At 41.5% G+C, this 17,274-nt stretch overlaps 1 protein-coding gene across 1 annotated transcript; it reads right to left on the reverse strand.

Annotated features, from left to right (window-relative positions):
* Positions 1-886: 886 nt before the first annotated feature.
* Positions 887-15,269, reverse strand: NIPA1 (NIPA magnesium transporter 1). Its single transcript, XM_080585468.1, has 5 exons — positions 15,022-15,269; positions 12,632-12,679; positions 8,701-8,791; positions 7,215-7,375; positions 887-6,155 (listed from the first exon to the last, which is right to left on the reverse strand). Exons 1-5 carry the CDS (start codon positions 15,191-15,193, stop codon positions 5,644-5,646), a joined length of 984 nt encoding a protein of 327 aa, XP_080441594.1. The 5' UTR covers positions 15,194-15,269; the 3' UTR covers positions 887-5,643.
* Between the last annotated feature and the right edge of the window lie 2,005 nt (positions 15,270-17,274).

Below are 17,274 nucleotides of genomic sequence, written 5' to 3' on the forward strand. Positions count from 1 at the left end.
CTCCTTGTTTACTTACAAAATTAAAATAAAAAATAAAAGAAAACCAGAGATGCTGCATGTAGAAAAGAAAGGTTCTCTAGTTTTCTGGTCTTCCTATCTTGGTATAGCATATTAACGTCATCAATACCTTTAAAAATAACATTTTCAACACATAGTTTGTAAAGAATCCACGACAATGTTTTCCAATGCGCACAATGTTTTACACTGGAAAGGAGCTACTTTGCTTGCTTTAAAGTAACAGTTAAATTTGACCAGTAATAATACTGATGCATCCCCTAAAACACAGCGCAAAGACTGAAAGAGCTCCTAATCAAAATCCTGCCATTTGAAGAAAAACCGCATGCCTGAAAATTGTGCTTATGTGCCAGTACCTGAGGAGCTATGAATCTCAGATGAAGGATTAGATGGTTGGGCTCCACAATTTTCCTTTCCTTCCACAGAAAGCTCTTGTAACAGTACATGAGACTGGTGACTGGTGACCCAGGCTTCCTTAAGACACAGAGTCATAGAACAGTTTGGGTTGGAAGGGACCTTAAAGTCCATGTAGTTCCAACACAGTTTGAAACGACTCAGGTCCCAACAAGCATTTCTGCCAGGGAAGTGTTTAGTTCACCCGTAAGCAAATTTCAATGTAATTAAGGCCTTACGACTGTGGGTTTTTTTTTTGGCAGATGCCACCATATGGTGACTGAGCCCTTCATATGGTGATTGACCTGTACACAGGTAAGAAGCTTCTACTACCAGTAAAAGCAACACCGCTATTTTAGAAAAAGGTAAGGAAAATAGTTTGGGTTTATGGGTTGGGATTAGGCTGTACAGCAGATAGATGTGTGGGAAAATATTTTTTTCCCCTGTGTAATAAAGAGGAGGAGTCACAAAACAAGTGTTGAGCTAGAAATAAATCATTTATTTTAAAACATTACAGGTTAATAAATAGATTAGTTTTCAGAAAACTTAATAATAAATAGCCTTTTATAATTTACACAAGGCAAATACAACATGCCTATAACTATTTTTTAAAAAGCAAAGAAAGCTTGACTTGTAAGCCATTAACAAAGAGATATATATACACTGTTCAGAAGCTAATAAAATAAATCATTTTTATGTAATCTGTAGTGACTATATTGCAGTAGCATTGAAGCAACCCAACCTGACACTGTGTATTTGCTGCCATCCACTTTTTTCCCCATGTCCCATCAGAACTGTTTTTTACATTCCAAGAAAAGAGAAGTGGTTAAAAAAAAATCCACAGTTAAAAAAAGAATTAACTTAAAAAATACCCCTTTTGTGTAACATTTTCTACTCTCTAGAGCAACCATCTGGGAAAAAAAGCAACAAAAATAAACACAGAAAACTTATTTGCAGCTTTTAAAAAAGATTTCTTAATCTGTAACTTTGTAATCATTTCAACATTGATGTCTGAAACACTTGGGCACTAGTAATAACTTTTGACATCATTGCTGCCTAACACAGTAGACTAAAATCCCGCATCACTTAAGCCCATATTCAGCAGCACCAAAGAATTATTACAAAGACTGATCTCTGTAAAGAAAAGATATCAGGTAATAGATAAATTATTGATAATATTTGATTTAACAGTAAAACTTCAGCTGTTACATCATCACAAGACAACTGAGGAAGATCTGTAGAGTCCTTAATGTTTTATATTTAAGGTAAGATGGGTATAACGTGCAAAGCCCCATTTTAAGCACCCCATACTTAATAACCCGAGATCCTTCTTCAAATACAAACCCTCTATTTTTTTTTTAAATAAAAAGCAAAGCTAAACCTCACAGATTCTAGTATTTCAACAAACAAAATCCAGTGTTTTCATTTTCCAGTGCCAGTTACTTCAGAAAAATACCTATGTTAAATATAAACCAAGATTATTAGTAGGAAGCCTCACTTGTCAAACTGTGTGATATGACAGGTCCTCATTCACGTTAGTTTCAGTTCACCAATAAATAGGCTCTATTTACACATACAGTGTCCCGGAAAGTCAATACAGCAGATAACTTTGTTTAAATATATATTTTTTTTTTACATAAGTATTTAAGGTAGCAAATTTTTTTTTTTTGGTTGTATCAAAAAGGTTTCTATTCTCCTACTGAACACTTGAGGGATTTTTGTATTTGACACCTAATAAAGATCAGGAGTGACACATGTAAATCCTCCATACACTGAAGGGATAATGATCAAAGAGCTGTCTTCATGTAAGTAAGTATGTTTGGTAAGTACGATAGAAGCCAGACATACAGAGTGAAACGTCTTTCATGTGGATTTGAATTTAATTCAAAATGCACCCCACCCCTGTCATCAGTCCACTTTACGTTATGTGTAACCTCCGTCACTTCTACATTGGAATCACAACACAAATCATCTGGCTTGTAGCTATCAGCACACGTAATGCAAAGAGAAGGTGGGCAGACCCACGAGGGACACCAAAGCTCAGGAGACAACTATGCACATTTGCTCCCTGAGATGATGGAACTCAGATGTCTTATTCAAAGTTACTTGTAAAGGGGTGGAAAAGAGGAAACAGCTAAAATTCAGCTTCAGCAGTGCCTCCTCTTAAGTCAGAAAAGCAATGGGAAAAGACTAAAAGAGGTAGGACACCTAGAATGAGGAGGGCGTAGGATGGAAGAAAGAAGTACCATACCAACAGTGACAAAATAAAATGTTAGTGCACTCTTCAGTTAGAATTGAACCAGATCAGGTACAGCAGAACTCAGAAGAACACTTATGAACAAAGTAGCAAAACATAAAGGCTTCCATTATTTAGCATTCATGATATGAAAGGCTGGAGATATAAAGATGTGCAAGGCCACAAGAATCTCTTTCACCTTATGTGCTGGCTTTTGACATCTGTTTTAAACAAGATTAACTGGACGTTTCTAGAAAGCTCATCACAGATGAGGAGCAGCTGGGGAGAAGACACCTATGCAGACATTTATCAGCTATAAGAATGGCCACAAGACCACAGAACATGGCTGCTACTTAATTCTTACTCTGCATAGAGAGTGTTCATCAAGTAAACTTGTTTGTGTGGTGCAGAAAATGGCAAGGTTTAGACAGGGCAGTCAAGTTTTTTTTGGATATAATATTTACTAATGATTTGCATATGCACCTAACATACTAGGATAGGCACTTTCTAAATAAATAGGAGTAAATTTTAAAACAAAACACACAAATATGGCCAGAGGTCTGAGAACACAAATGTTTTCACTTTAACCTAAAGAAAGATTTTCATGGAACTGTTCAGAGACCAAATGCTAGTACAAAACCAACATGTAACTCATGAACTCTGAATGTGGATTTTGAAAAGACAACTTGACTGCTTCAGAAAACAGCTAACATGGTTTTAAAAATGTAGGTCACTACAGGTCTCATAACTTATGTACAATTCAGGTTTCAATAAAAAATGGAACTAGTATGACAAAACATACTTGTCTGCTGATAACCAATATACCATCTTCCAACCCCTAAAGGATAGGGTTTAGTATTATCCATCTTTCATAGCCCAATTCCCCTCATTTACAGTCCTGAAACTTTCTAGAAGTCATACGTAGTATCTGCAAATCCAGAGATGGCCCCTTCTCTGCTAGTGCTATTTTATTCCACCAAGACACCTGGCTTCTGTGCCAGTCTATAGTAACATATGTTTCTGCTAGTTCAGACTCAGAGTCAATTCAGAATCACTCCCACACAATTTGGGGTTGTAAAACTAGCTTCCAAATGACATCCTGGGGCTCTTATTCCCTCAGAATATTCCCTTCAGAATAGTAAGTCTTTGAGAGTAAGTCTTCATGTTTATTGCTGCCATCAGAAGGGCTTTTAACATTTCTCTGAAATTAAAATAGAGTCTGAGTTTTAAAGTAGCATTAATTCAGGTCAAAAAAACACTTCATGAGAGTAGACACTATTACTCCCCATTAATCAACATCTGCATTACCCTCAGCCAGCCACAAAGCTAGATTCATGATTTCTTGATAAGGTGTCATGAACTTTCTCAAATGGTTTCATAATCACTTTGTGTGTTTTGTTTGTTTGTTCAAGAGACATCCTGACATAGAGGTGTTGACTTCCACTGTACAATTTCCATTTTTGTACTTAAAATGGTAACATTCATTACTTTTCAAGCTTGCCTTACAATTTTTTGACTCGTGGTATTTTAACTAACAAATATAAACAACATGAAAGTTAGCTATTTTTTGGAAATACCAATATTCTTTAAAAGGTTTAAACTAAACAGTCCAGAATCATTCCAATCACAGCTTAACCTATTTTATACTACCTGTCAAAATATTATTGCTGAACTATTCACACAGGTCTGTAAGTCAGCAGATCTGATTCTATGTTCCTGTTGTTTTTCTGAAACTCAGCTCTCTGAATGCCTATGCTTTTTCAGTCTTCAACCGCTTTTCCCACGTTGTAAGAGGATGAGGCCATCTTTTCTTCTGAGCTCTGAGAAATCTCATTCTCTTTTGTCTTCTAAACATTTATTTTGTTTTTGCTGCTTATTAACTACTTCACAAAATGGTTTCCTGTCTAGTCACTTCACTAGAATCAAGGTATGTTGGTCATCTTTGAATGGCCCTCTTGTAGGCTACCTCTTCCCATTATGACTACTTTTTTTTTTAAGAAGCTGTCAAGGCATCTAAGAGTTTCAATTCAGGTTTCTGTATTCTGCCAAAAATACATGGCTCCTTCTGAATGCTTTACATGCTTAGAATTTGGATACAGTATTATAGACAGTGAAACTGAATTATTAAACCAATGTAGGCCATCTGAAACAAATACATTCACATTTATGCAGTATTTTTGGATTACAAAGGCACTGAAATAGTTCTGAGCTGCTTACAAATAAGCCACCATATAGGCAATGAGTCTGTGATCGTTTCCACATCCTTCACAGTCTTTCTGTCTGTTCCCAATTAAAAACTCTCAGGTGAATGTGGTATGTCTTAATGCACATGTTACAAAGAAAAATGCATACCTGGACACTACCATCAGCTGATAAGGAAATAGTGAAGGATTTTAAGGGTCCACTGCTCTGTGTAAAGAATTCAATTTAAAACTCCCCAGTGTCTTCACCGCATGGCAGACCATGCTGCTAAGACAGTCACTAAAAAGGTCAAATCTGCAGTCCACAGTTCAGCCAATGTTTGTCTCAGAATTCACAGCCTTGACGGTGAACACATTGCAGTATTAACAAATTGCTCTACTCACCTCCCCCTCCCCCCTTATTTTTAAGGTATACATCACCCATGAAAGGTATCAGATTGAGTGCATTAGGAACTGATGTTCTCTACCCACATCAGCCACCATAACACAAGCATTCACACGCAGGTCTGTCAGGATACCCACAAATCTTTTCTGACTTATCACCCTTTACATTAAGGAAATACATCGGTCCCTATGCTGACTCAATCAACGGTTCCAATTAAGGTCATTTGTTGTGTTGACTGGGGTACATGGACAACTGCTCCTTTGAAACTGGATGGAGGCCTCCAATTCATTTCACGTAGGCCACCAAATCGTCAGAGGGCAACTACCAACCTGAACCATATTTGAATCAGTGACCTAGAAATGAAAGGCTCCGTATCATTCCCTGAGCCATCCAGTTTCCCCTCAAAAAATATTTTAATCTGTCTTCATGTTAGGTTTATTTAAATCTCCGATATTGAAGTTGAACTCCTTGAAGACTTGTATAAGAACAATTCCAATAGACACTGTGGTGAATCCACATGCCATTCCCAAGAAATCTACCACTCCTACATTACTCCATTCCCTGAAAAGGATAGCTGAAGCCAGCAGGACTAGAGTGGTAAACACAACGTAGTAGATGGCTCCAAACACAGAGGAGTCAAAACATTCCAGTGCCTTATTGATGTATCTGAACTGAATGATAATGCTACATCCTAATACTGCCAGAAGTACCAGACAGAGGTACAGAGCCCTTTGACTTGACGGGTTATTGTGAAAGATATCTTGAGCAGCCAGCCCAATGCCTTTTGTGCTGGGAACAGTGAAACTGCCCAAGAGAGAGCAAATGCTGATGTAAACCATGATATTAGTAGGTCCATGAGCTGGAGCTATCCAGAAGATAAGCAGGAGAAGCATTAGCAGTACTATGCAGAGATAACCCACGAAAACTGGAAAACAAAAAGAAAACAAGATAACAGCACGGTAAGAACTCTTGGCATTCTTGACATTTTAGCAGGCAAGTCACGTCTTACCAACGAACCTAAGGCATACACCACAACTGAGATTTACTGTTGTATATAGACCTACATCGCTGTGCTTTTAGTGATGGTGTGGGCACCTGAAACTGGTGATGTTCTCACATGCTTTGTGTAAAGCGAATCATCAAGTAGTAAAATACATGGCTGCACATTTGAACTGAAGGTGGCTTTTTTTTTTTTTTTTAATGCTCTCTTCCATCAGGGTTATACTCCTTAAAGTCCTGTACAACAGACAGCTATGACAACACCTTATTCATAACCTGGTGGACCCAGCAAGGAGCTTAGGCATAAAGTTAGATCCCATTTAGCTGAGTGGGATGAGAAGGGGCAGCTGGAAGAACCGGGAGGCCATATCATTTATATTACAGTTTTTGTATACAAAAATATTGTGTGCTTTAAAGTTTTAAAGAAATATATTTCCAATTCATTTCAGTCAGACAAGCTGTAAATTTAGACCAGGGTATTTGTTTTGTTCTCTTTGTTTGCAATTTTTTTTTTTGCTTTGCTTTTTTTCCCCTCTCATCCTTAATTTTGGATAGCTGATGTTGTTAGGTTTCAGTTTCTCTCACTTAAAGCAAATGAGTATTTTTTTGTTTTTTTTTTTTTTTTCAAAACAACGTAAATTGAGGTCCTAGAATTACGCCTTTCATCTCTAAGATGCAAGATACACTTTTTCAAGATTTTAGAATATTACAAGTTCAAAAGGCCATTGCTCTAATCTTGTTGTGAAGGAGAACGTTTTCAAAAGCATTTGTGTTTTCCTTTTGGCACACATTTATCAATAAATCTGAGAAATTCTAAGTTCAGCAAGTCATAGTTTTCCTACACAAAAACCATATTGGTTTGCCTCAATTATGAGGTATTTTCTTCAGAAGTCAATTTTCCTATTTCATGGAAGTGGCATGTCGCCTCCTCATGTGTGCTCTCAGTCTCACAAAATCATTCTGAGTTAAGAAAAGAACAAAGTACCTGGATTTGTTAGCTTCTCTTCAAGCTCAGCCTGAGTTGTTACGCTCTCAGACTTTGGGGAATGAATGATGAGCACAACAGATCCAGCGCAGCTCAGCAAACATCCCAGCTTGCCAAGAATGTTCAGTTTTTCTTTCAGCAAGTAAGAAGCTAAAATGGACCTTTCACAAAAAAAGGAAGAATATTAAAAGCGTGAATACTTCCCGTTACTAATGCTCTAACACCTACTTTCCACTATAATTTCCTTCTTAAAGAAATTATTACCAGATGTTAGCAAATTTTCAAATAGCCCTCAAAATGCACTTCTGACTTATCTTAGGGAAGATTCACCCAGTCTCAGCCTTACTCAATCTTTCATGTTTCATCTCAGGAAAAACAGCCGCCCCCCCCAAATAAAAAGAAACAAAATGCCCTCCAAACAAGCAAACAGAACCCCCCCCCCCCAAAAAAAAACATAGCCCCCTACTCCTCCAAAAACAAACAAACAAAAAACAAATGAAAAAAAAAAAAAATGAAGGAAGGAACAAGCAGGTATCCGGCAGCCCTGAGACAGACATCTACCTGTTAATGGTTTGTTGAGATACCAGTAACCCACATTTTTTATATGTTATGCAATCATGAGATAAAAATCAGCTCTGGTTACAAAGATCCCAAGGCTCAAACATGTAGCTGAACAAAATATACAAAATTATGTGGCCTAGGCTAAAGTAATAGGTGGTGAGTAGAGCACCACTGTGCCTCACGGAGTATAAAACTAAAGACAGACATGAAGCCTACACAAAGCAATTTATACTCTAAAGTAGATGACCAAAGCAGATAGATAATTCAGCGAACAACAGTGGGTAACAGGAAAAAAAAAAATCTCAGGCAATGCACAGCATTGTTTTTAAATAACTGTACTTTTTCCACTGTCGCAGCTTCACAGATAGTGCTTAGCTATTCACAGAATATTTAGCTGTAAATTAAACTCCATTCAGGAGCACTTGATGCCTTTTCTTGCCCTCTCTCCCCTCAAACAAGCATCACGCTGAAGAAGCTGTGGGCAGCCATATGAAGGGAACTTCAGGAAGCTGGGCCAAACCCACTTAAATTAAAATCAGCATCAATAAACACATGGGTTGTGGATAGCAGGGCAGAGAATGTGAAACAATGAGAAAGACCTACATAAGGAGGGGACTGTGAATAAGAGAATAAACAGAAGAGTCCAGAATAATCAAAGTGAAGGAAAAGTCATTTATCTATTCCGGATCATAGTGACAGTTAAACAGAAGATACTCAGAAACCCTCTCTTCACTGTTCTCCCACCACCACCACCCCAACACACACACTTTACTGGGCAAAACAGGAATAGGTGGCATTGTAACGCATCACTAAAGCTCATAAGCCTGACACCTTTTTAGGGGGCCTCCAGTGATCATGAAGTCTCTTTGATGCTTTGCTCAGTAGTAACAGCATTCAAATAAAAACAAAAAAAGCAAACTCTTACCCAAATGGAACGCCAAGTGCTCCCAAGGGAGTCACTAACACGGTTGGGACTGCAGTGTAGGCCAAGAAATTCCCTATTTGACCCAGAGCCACTGTCAAGAGAAACAGAAATAAGCCTTTAAATCCCTTTGTAAAAAGAAGGAATGAAAACTTACCCAATACTGCTTGAGAAAGACTGATCTAACTGGAAAACAGATGTTACAGATCTGCTCAGCTCCGTTAATTTTGCACTAACACAAAATGGCCAGAATTTTTATACATTAATACAGGATTTATATTTGCCATAGAAGATGATCCAAGAGGATACAGTAAATCTTATTTATACTCCACCAAGAGGACTTGCAAATAAGACTATCAATAAGACCATCGAATCATGTGTTAGAAACACATGGATTACACTCGGATATCTTAACAGGGAGTGCTAAAAGCATATCTAAGCCACAATTTCAACTTTAGAACATGCATACACCTAACACAAATGCACTTGCTTATAGTTTCTAACAGCAGTGTTCCCTTCTTGGTGGAAGATAAGGACAGGAAACTCATCTAATAATGAGATACTAAGCACATGTGTAAAAGCTCCTCGACATACAGTAGACTGCGTCAACTTTTCAAAGCCCTGTATAACACGAGAAGAAATTCCTGACCACTGTAAGAAGAACAGATCCGTGCCAAGTCACAGTAAAAGCCTCAAGATCTTATTCTCTCCCCTCTGCCCCAAGAAAGCCAATTCCTAAATTTACCACACTACTGCACACCACAGCTGTGATAAACACTTCATGTGTTCAAGCTTTCAGCAAAAAAAAAAAAAAAAAAAGAAAAACAGCTTGATGGTTTTGCAAGTGCTGGCACGTTTATAACAGGCCAACATGATGCTTGCCTAGCGACAGTCTGGTAACTGGTGAGAACCCTGAGGCTGAACCCAAGTTACACACAGCTCGCGTTTCAAGCTGATTTTAAGAGCCATTATTAGCATTTAAAAACATACCAAGCAGCCAAACTCTTTCTGCTCAAACTGACATTGCCCTTGACTATCAAATATTGTTATCACCCTGCTCTTCACACCTGCAAAGCGCTGTGCAAACATTAATTAATTACTGAATTAGCTCAGTGAAGCTGAAGACCTGTGTAACCTACATGGAACACAAAGGAGACAAACAAACTCACAGAACTGCAGAGCACGGCAAAATTAATCTAATTCAAGGCACCGAGGCTCTCTCTGTATGCCGGAACAAGCCAGAGAAGTTAATGAGCACCACTGCTAGAGCACAGGAGTCAGTGGTGGTATTCTGAATATTTTTTGCCCCTAGGAATGGAGTAACTCAGCTACCAGCCTCAGTTTTGTCCTTCAGCAGGCACACGCGGATACCTTCAAGGCATCCAACAGCCCTGAGGAACACCTTGCACAGAGGGCAGGGCACACCTGGCACACCATGTTTCTGCTGATTCCATACATTTTCAAGTTATTCTGGCAATAACTTGTTTGTTTGTTTCTTTTTTGTAGGCCAGGTGCCTTATCTTTCTGAGGACAGAACACTAATAGATGGCACCAACACCGATACATAAATTAGGACTCTGAAGCTTTGGTCACACTGCATGTATTATAAGCCCTCTGAACTCACCAAGAGTTTTCAGTAGTACTGTGGAATAATAGTAGCAGTCTCTCACCACTGTGAACAACAGGCCAGGATTAACAAAGACCAATTATAAAAAGAATCTGAGTAATGGCTACCATCTGCCTGTTGTTGAGGACCTTTGCTGCCAACCTACTCAGTCCTCAGTGGATAGAAATCCGTCTCCAGATACATCAGGGCTGTAAATCAAGACGTGACTTCAGCTCTTGATGGCACACCAAGCTGACTTTGCAAAAGGAGTACCGATATCCCAGAAGTTATTGCAACACAAAGCCTGGTGCACAGACATGTCTACATCAGCAAGGAGACCAGTAAGAGCAGATCTGAACAGCAAAAGATGTCTGCTCCATGCATCTCAGGGGTTTTACTGCAGACTCAGTTTAGCCTGCTCCCACAGACCAAGTCTGTTTGCAGCTGATGTGCATCAGCCATGTCCCTAGAAAGCACCTTCCAGCCTCGTTTCATCGTAAAGGAGCTCAGTTCAAAAGCTCCAACACTGCTCCACAATGTGAACTAAAGCACAGTGAGGGGAGACAAACAGGAGACTTCCTTCCCAAGTGCACTCCTGTTCTGCAATAACGTGCTAAGACATATGCATCCACTGTAAAAACAGTCACAAATACCAGATCCATGCAGCTATCAAACCCTGCACTGAAACTAATTCTTTAGCTAATGAGTTTAATGCTAACTGGAATATCTGTAATCACTGTTTGACTACAGTGTAAAAAAAAAAAAGTCCCTTAGCAGAATCTGTAGGCCTTCATTTGAAGTCTTCCAGTAGATCCTATTGCCACAAAATAGCTAGGCAGTGTTATTTCAAGCCAGCATGCCAACTCAGAAATGCTTGTTCATTGTCTGAACAAATATTGTGAAAACAAGTTGGTAGAGTTTATGCTGGTTTTGTTAGTCATCCTGACCCCAAATTCCATACTTGAGAAAACAGTATCAGCTACTATAATTTCACCCAGATTACTGGGGATATTGCTAACCCCCAAAACACCGCCTTTCCCTGGATCCCATAGCTGCCTACCTGGCCCTTGCTATTGCAGTTTGTGGCAGTGTTGCAATACTGAACCTGTAACGTCCTTAAGGAATCCTTACTTTGGTTCCTTTGTGAAATAATTGAGGCTGTGTTTTGAAATACCTGCACCTAGCTGATAGACAGAAGCCGAAGGAAACCTTTCCCTGCAGCTATTTTGCCTTCAGGCAGCTTTTAAGCAGGAAATCTTTTCTTCTAATTCACCAAGATAAGCTCCAGTAATAAAAACTCTCGTTTTAACTCCTGTTCTGAAATTCAAGTCAGAAGCCTCACAAAGGATAAACAATAGTGACCAAAGCATAAATTTTTTTGCTGCTTAAGCAGCAGTGATCACAGCAAAATCAGAAGCCCACAAAGAACTGCTTAAGCTCATCTTAAATTAGCTGAGGACTTGCCTCTGAAGCTCTGTTGGCTTCTACATTTGCTGCAGGCTTTGTCCTTTGAGGGATCTATCAACGTCCATTCCCTGTGTACAGCATGAAAACAACAAAAAATACCTTGCTGCATCAAAACATTTCCATATAATCCACAAAAGGCTGGACTAGTGTCTGTAAGTGGGGTTTGATTTTAAACTCCTGTGGTAAAACTAGGGCTGAACTTAAAAAGTAAAAAGCTAGTTACTCCACATGCTGCATTCAAGTTGGAGACTGAACATAGTGTGAGGATAGCTTACAAAAATACTCTGATGAAAACTGTACAGATCTCATAATCAGCCCCGTATATGGCTTCATATTAATCTTGCAGATTTAAAACAACACCCAAACTGGAACTGTCAAACTAGAAATCAAAAAATGTGGGTTTTTTTGTTTGTTTTGGTTTTTTTAATTGAGACTGGCTAACTGCTTTCTGATCTAAAACATAATGTGCTCAATGAGCCCTTTTGTGCAGAACTACAATTTCTTATTCAGCTTTGACTTTTATTAAAAACTGGGCACAGCAGTACAATCCAAAGACACAAAACATGCAAGAATCCAGAGTCAGAGCAGTGTGTGGGTGCCAGGGGCTACAAGCATCAAATGGTTCAGAAAATCTGGAAAGAAGTCTAACTTGGGTTTATCCCAGCTCTTTGCCTTTTCTAACACCATCAGACATAACAATCAGAGAGACAGTTTAGTAAGGGTGAGATATTCCCAAGGGAAAGGAATTTCATTACAAGCGAGTGCCAGATTCCAGATCAGAACCAGATTTTCTGATGTCTCATTTTGCCACCTAACCACAACTTCCCCCTTCAAAAAAAAGGAGCCATTTAAGATACTTACTTGCAATAGTGCCAGACCACCATACTATATCTGTCAAGTATGAAGTACCTGGGAGAGGAAGTATAGGAAGATATATTAGAAAAATATGAAACTGCAATATTGGGGCAACAAAATAGAATGATTTCCATACTCTCAGCTATTTAGGACCTTTATCTTAATCCTTTTCCTCAAGGCAGCTGAGCGAGCAGAAAACAAGGGAGGACAGAAGGTGCCCAGATTTGGCCTAGGTGTCCAAGTCAGACCTTTTTAAGGCAACATGTTAGACACTCTGGTGCCCAGTTTGAAGTACCTATGCGATACTAATGCTGCATTACTTTGAAGAGCGTCCAAAATGTCAGCAAATGAGAAAAAAACTCTGAAGGTGCCACTTAACATACACATTAGAGCTACTACTAGAAGAATGGGAAACCTATGGAAACAAGACATAATTTACATAAATTAGTTCGCTCAAGTAGCCTGAATGAAGTTGTATCACAGAAGTTGTTCTGGCACGCAGTTTTGGCAGTACGGGAGCATGGACGGATCCTCCTGCATGTGAACGTTTGGGAAACACTATGACTGAAGCCTCTGAATTACTGACATAATGCCACATCTCCAAGAGCGGAATAAAAACTCTGGATTGTCCTCTAGTGCCTCCCGAGCTCGAGGATGACTGTTTTCATTGTCAGATGATAGACTCTTGACCCGGAGCACACCGGGGAGCCTGCACACCACATTTTATCAGCTCTACTTTTGTAGAGCATCAAGGCTAATCACTACTTACTAAACCAAAGACTAGCCCTGCTGAACGTGACCTTGGCATCACATCATTCTCTCACATTCTGCTCCTCTTTCTAGCAATCCAGCTCTGCATTTACTTGGGAAGATGCTTTCTTAAGGCCTGGTGGAGCAATAGGCATTATTGTACCTACAGCTAGCACTCTGAAATCCCAAATGAAAGAAAGATACAGTAATCTGCAACTCTGGAGACTTATAAAATATTAAATGCTTGGAAATCACACTATATAATTGAAGTGAGATGGAAAATGACTAATGAAAATGGCCAGCTTTAGAGTGGGTGTAATCATTTTTTGGACTTTTGTTATTGCATATAAAATAAAAACACTGTTGGGAGCACAAATTACAGAAAATATTGACTCAAGTAAGATAACTTTGCAAAATATTTGCCACCCGCTGCTGTTTCTAACTAAGCGAGGATTACTAATTGCATTGATACAATGTTATTGATTTGGGAGAGAACAGAGAAAAGACTTGAAGTGCCTCCTTGTTAATTATACAACACCTACTGAAGGCAATGGAAAAAAAGACATCATCTGACACCGACCATCTTGGGCTCCTAGTTCTGACCGCTAGGTTCAAGGATGAGCCGCATGGCTTCAGAACATTGAATGGAGAGGGACGTAGGGTATTTGCCTCGCCAAGCACGGCACTAGGAAATGCTTGGCAAGGTACACAGATAAAAGTCAGTAAAATCTTCAAAGCAGGTGTTTGGCAGGTCCAACACTCGGACACCAGCACCAAGCACACGGATGCACGTCCATCGCCCACTTAACCCAGCGCACAGCTGAAGCGATGAGACCCAACTGTAGACCAAAATGGAAAGTTCCTTTAACTAGGCCGGGCTGGAAAGTCACTCCTTTTTTCTCTCTCATTTCCCCATTGTTTCCCTTACAAAAAGATTTGCATTTACGATGCAAACGTAACCTCTCTGTGGACAATAAAAATTGATTACAGCCATCTTGAAGGGACAGCAGCTTGCAAAACGGCGGCCTGTCCGGGACCCTTAACTGTAAGGTCACTGTAGAAAACGCAGAACAAACTTGCTAGCTCATGCTGCCAGCCGGTCGTAACAGAGCTGCAAGTTTGTGCTGCTCCACTGCACCCAGCCTGAGCGTGCTGCGGGCAGCGGGAAGGCGCCGCTGCCCTGACACAAGCCACCTCCAACAAGGAAAATCATATGCATGTGCACACACACGGAGGAAATACGGAATACGTTATGGTTGTTAATACGGGTTTGTCCACGAGGAAGAGCTCCAGGGGGCTATGCACGCTCGCACACAGACACCACCTGCCCACCGACTGCCTCCTGACCCCAGGAATAACACCAGGCAGCCTGCCCCCACAACTTTCCTCGCGAATAAGGCGTGACAGCGAGAAAACACACGCGCACAGCCGCCGTCCCACCCCCGGAGCGCCGAGCCGCCGCCACCACCACACCGCCTCCCGTCAGCCGCGAGCCCCGGGGGGCTCCATTTTAGAGCCGGGCCCCCCTCCCTCGGCGACGCCCCGGGGCTGTCGGACGGACCCCAGCGGGCAGCAGCCCCCGCGCTGCTTTCTGGGGATGCCCGGGGGTGGTGGTGGTGGTGACGGCGTCGGCAGCGCGGCCCTACCTCTCCCGCGGGCCCGCACGATGCCCTTCTTCTGCAGGACGAAGGTGGAGCCGTTCACCAGGCTGGACACCACGGCCACGCTCAGGCCCAGCGACACGGCGGCGGGGCCGGGCCCGGGCCCGGGGCTCTGCGCTGCCCCCTCGCCCGCTGCCGCACCGGCCGCCATCCGCATCGCCCCCGCCGACAGCTGCTGGCGCCGCGGCTCCGCCGGCCCGGCCCTCCCGGCACCGGCACCGCCCTGCGGGGGGCGGGCACCGCGGGGACCCGCCCCGAAACCGGGGGGGGGTTGGGGGGAGCGGGGCTGTGCCGGCGGCACGGTGGCGTCATGGCAGGGCCCCCGCTGTGGCGTCGCGGCCGGGCCGCCGAGGGGTCCCTGAGGGGTCCCTGAGGGGTCCCTGAGGGGTGGCGGGGGGCTGCGGGGTGGCGGGGGTCCCGCAGAGGGGCGGCGGGTTGTAGGGGAAGCGTGAGCTGCCTGGGCTGCTGCAGGCCTTCAAAATGCCGTCTGAGCGGCGTGGGGAGCCTCCCGGTGCCGAGCTGGCGGCAGGCTTCCCCCCTCGGCGGGAGCAGCGTGGAGGACATGCTCCCCTGCGGTGCCTGCCCTTCCTGAAATAAGCCATAAAAGGGTTACAGCGACAACATCTGCCCGAGGAGATGGTGTCTTAGCTGGCAGTATCTGCAATATCCGCCCGGGGAGATCTTAGCTAGCTGCAAATAAAAGTTCATTTTTCTGTCACTCCTATCAGTCAGTACTTTGCATACATTTTAGTGCTCCCAGGAAATACGAGTTCAGAAAAACTCCTGAAAATGTTTCTCTCTGTTTGCCTACTCTGCTTGAAGCAGCTGCCTCAGGAAGGCACAGGAAGGCTGAAGTATGTTTTCGCCTATGTTTAGCAGTAAAAAGATGCAATGCTTACTGCTGTGCTGCCTATAGTTCCACCTGCGTTGCTTCAGCAGGTCACCGAATAAATATTTAATACTATGGAAGGGAGGATTTGTCCTTGCGAGCCTCCCAGGATCCGCAAAATGAGAACATACGAGGTGGAAGAACAGTTATGCACAGCAACCCTTTGAATTTTGCAAAGCACTAAACAAGGACAGAGGTGAGGACAAATACTGGCTAGTTACAAATACCAGTTTCTGATCTGCATGCAGCCTGCTAGCATGTACAATGAAATTTACTACAGGAAATGATTGATGTTTGCACAGCGGAAAGATGAGCTATATTTAACAGCCTTCACAACTAATTACCAAGCACGTTTTTGAACAAAGCTCAAACCTGAGCAACTGTTAAACTCAAAATCTCTCTGTGTTGTGGTCAAACAAAGACAAACAAAACAGATACTAGAGATCTTAAGAAAACAGTTTATTACTCTCTAGCCATGTTATTTTAATCTCCAAATTGTAAAACTTAGAAATGTCTCTCTAAAATACACTTTTGGATGGGTAATTCCAAATACAGTTAGCGTGCCTTGTTCTGTTGGTTACTATTACCCTTGCCAGCTAATAGTTGTAGTGTTCTTAAGGACTAGTCAGAGACTAAAATAAGAAACACAGTGTTGATAAATATTAACTTTGCACATATATTGAAAAACAGAGCCTGACTGCACTAACGTCTTCTAAGATCAATTGATGCAAAAAATCTGCATTATGTAGTTTACAAACATATTGAACCAAAACATGAAGGTACCTCAAAAATAACAGCTCTTATAATTAATGGAGACTAGATGACCTTCCTTAAACTATCACATATGCCCAACATACAAAACCCTAAGGTACATCCAATCTTCTGAGACTGAGTTTTGTTGTGATAGCATCATTCGTCCTGCCAAAGCTGTCTGATCCTGTTTGTAGTATTGCAAAACAACATGCTTTGGGTTAGTTTGGCTTGGACATGGCAGTGCTGCAGTACGGCTGATATCACTGTGGTCTGAAGTCTCATGAACACAAATTGTACTGTAGGAACATCAGAACTTATGTGGCATTTCCTCTAACAAACTCTGCTCCTGTCCATCACTTCTTTCCAACCCCAGTCTCATATTATTGCTAGTTCCGCACTTTTTGGCCACGTTTTTCTTATTTCAAACAATATGTGAGAACTGGTGTAAAAACTGTACAGGTTTTTTTATAGAAGTAGCTAACTCTACTCTGCAACACAATAGCAATGTGGGTGTTCAGGATCAGTCAAGACGAATATGCTGTATTTAGTTGTCTTACGCAGGGCTCCTACCCAGACAAAGGGATAAATGATTGAGG

Source organism: Anser brachyrhynchus (assembly GCF_964034855.1).
Source record: "Anser brachyrhynchus genome assembly, chromosome: 1".
Classification (NCBI taxonomy): Eukaryota; Metazoa; Chordata; class Aves; order Anseriformes; family Anatidae; genus Anser; species Anser brachyrhynchus.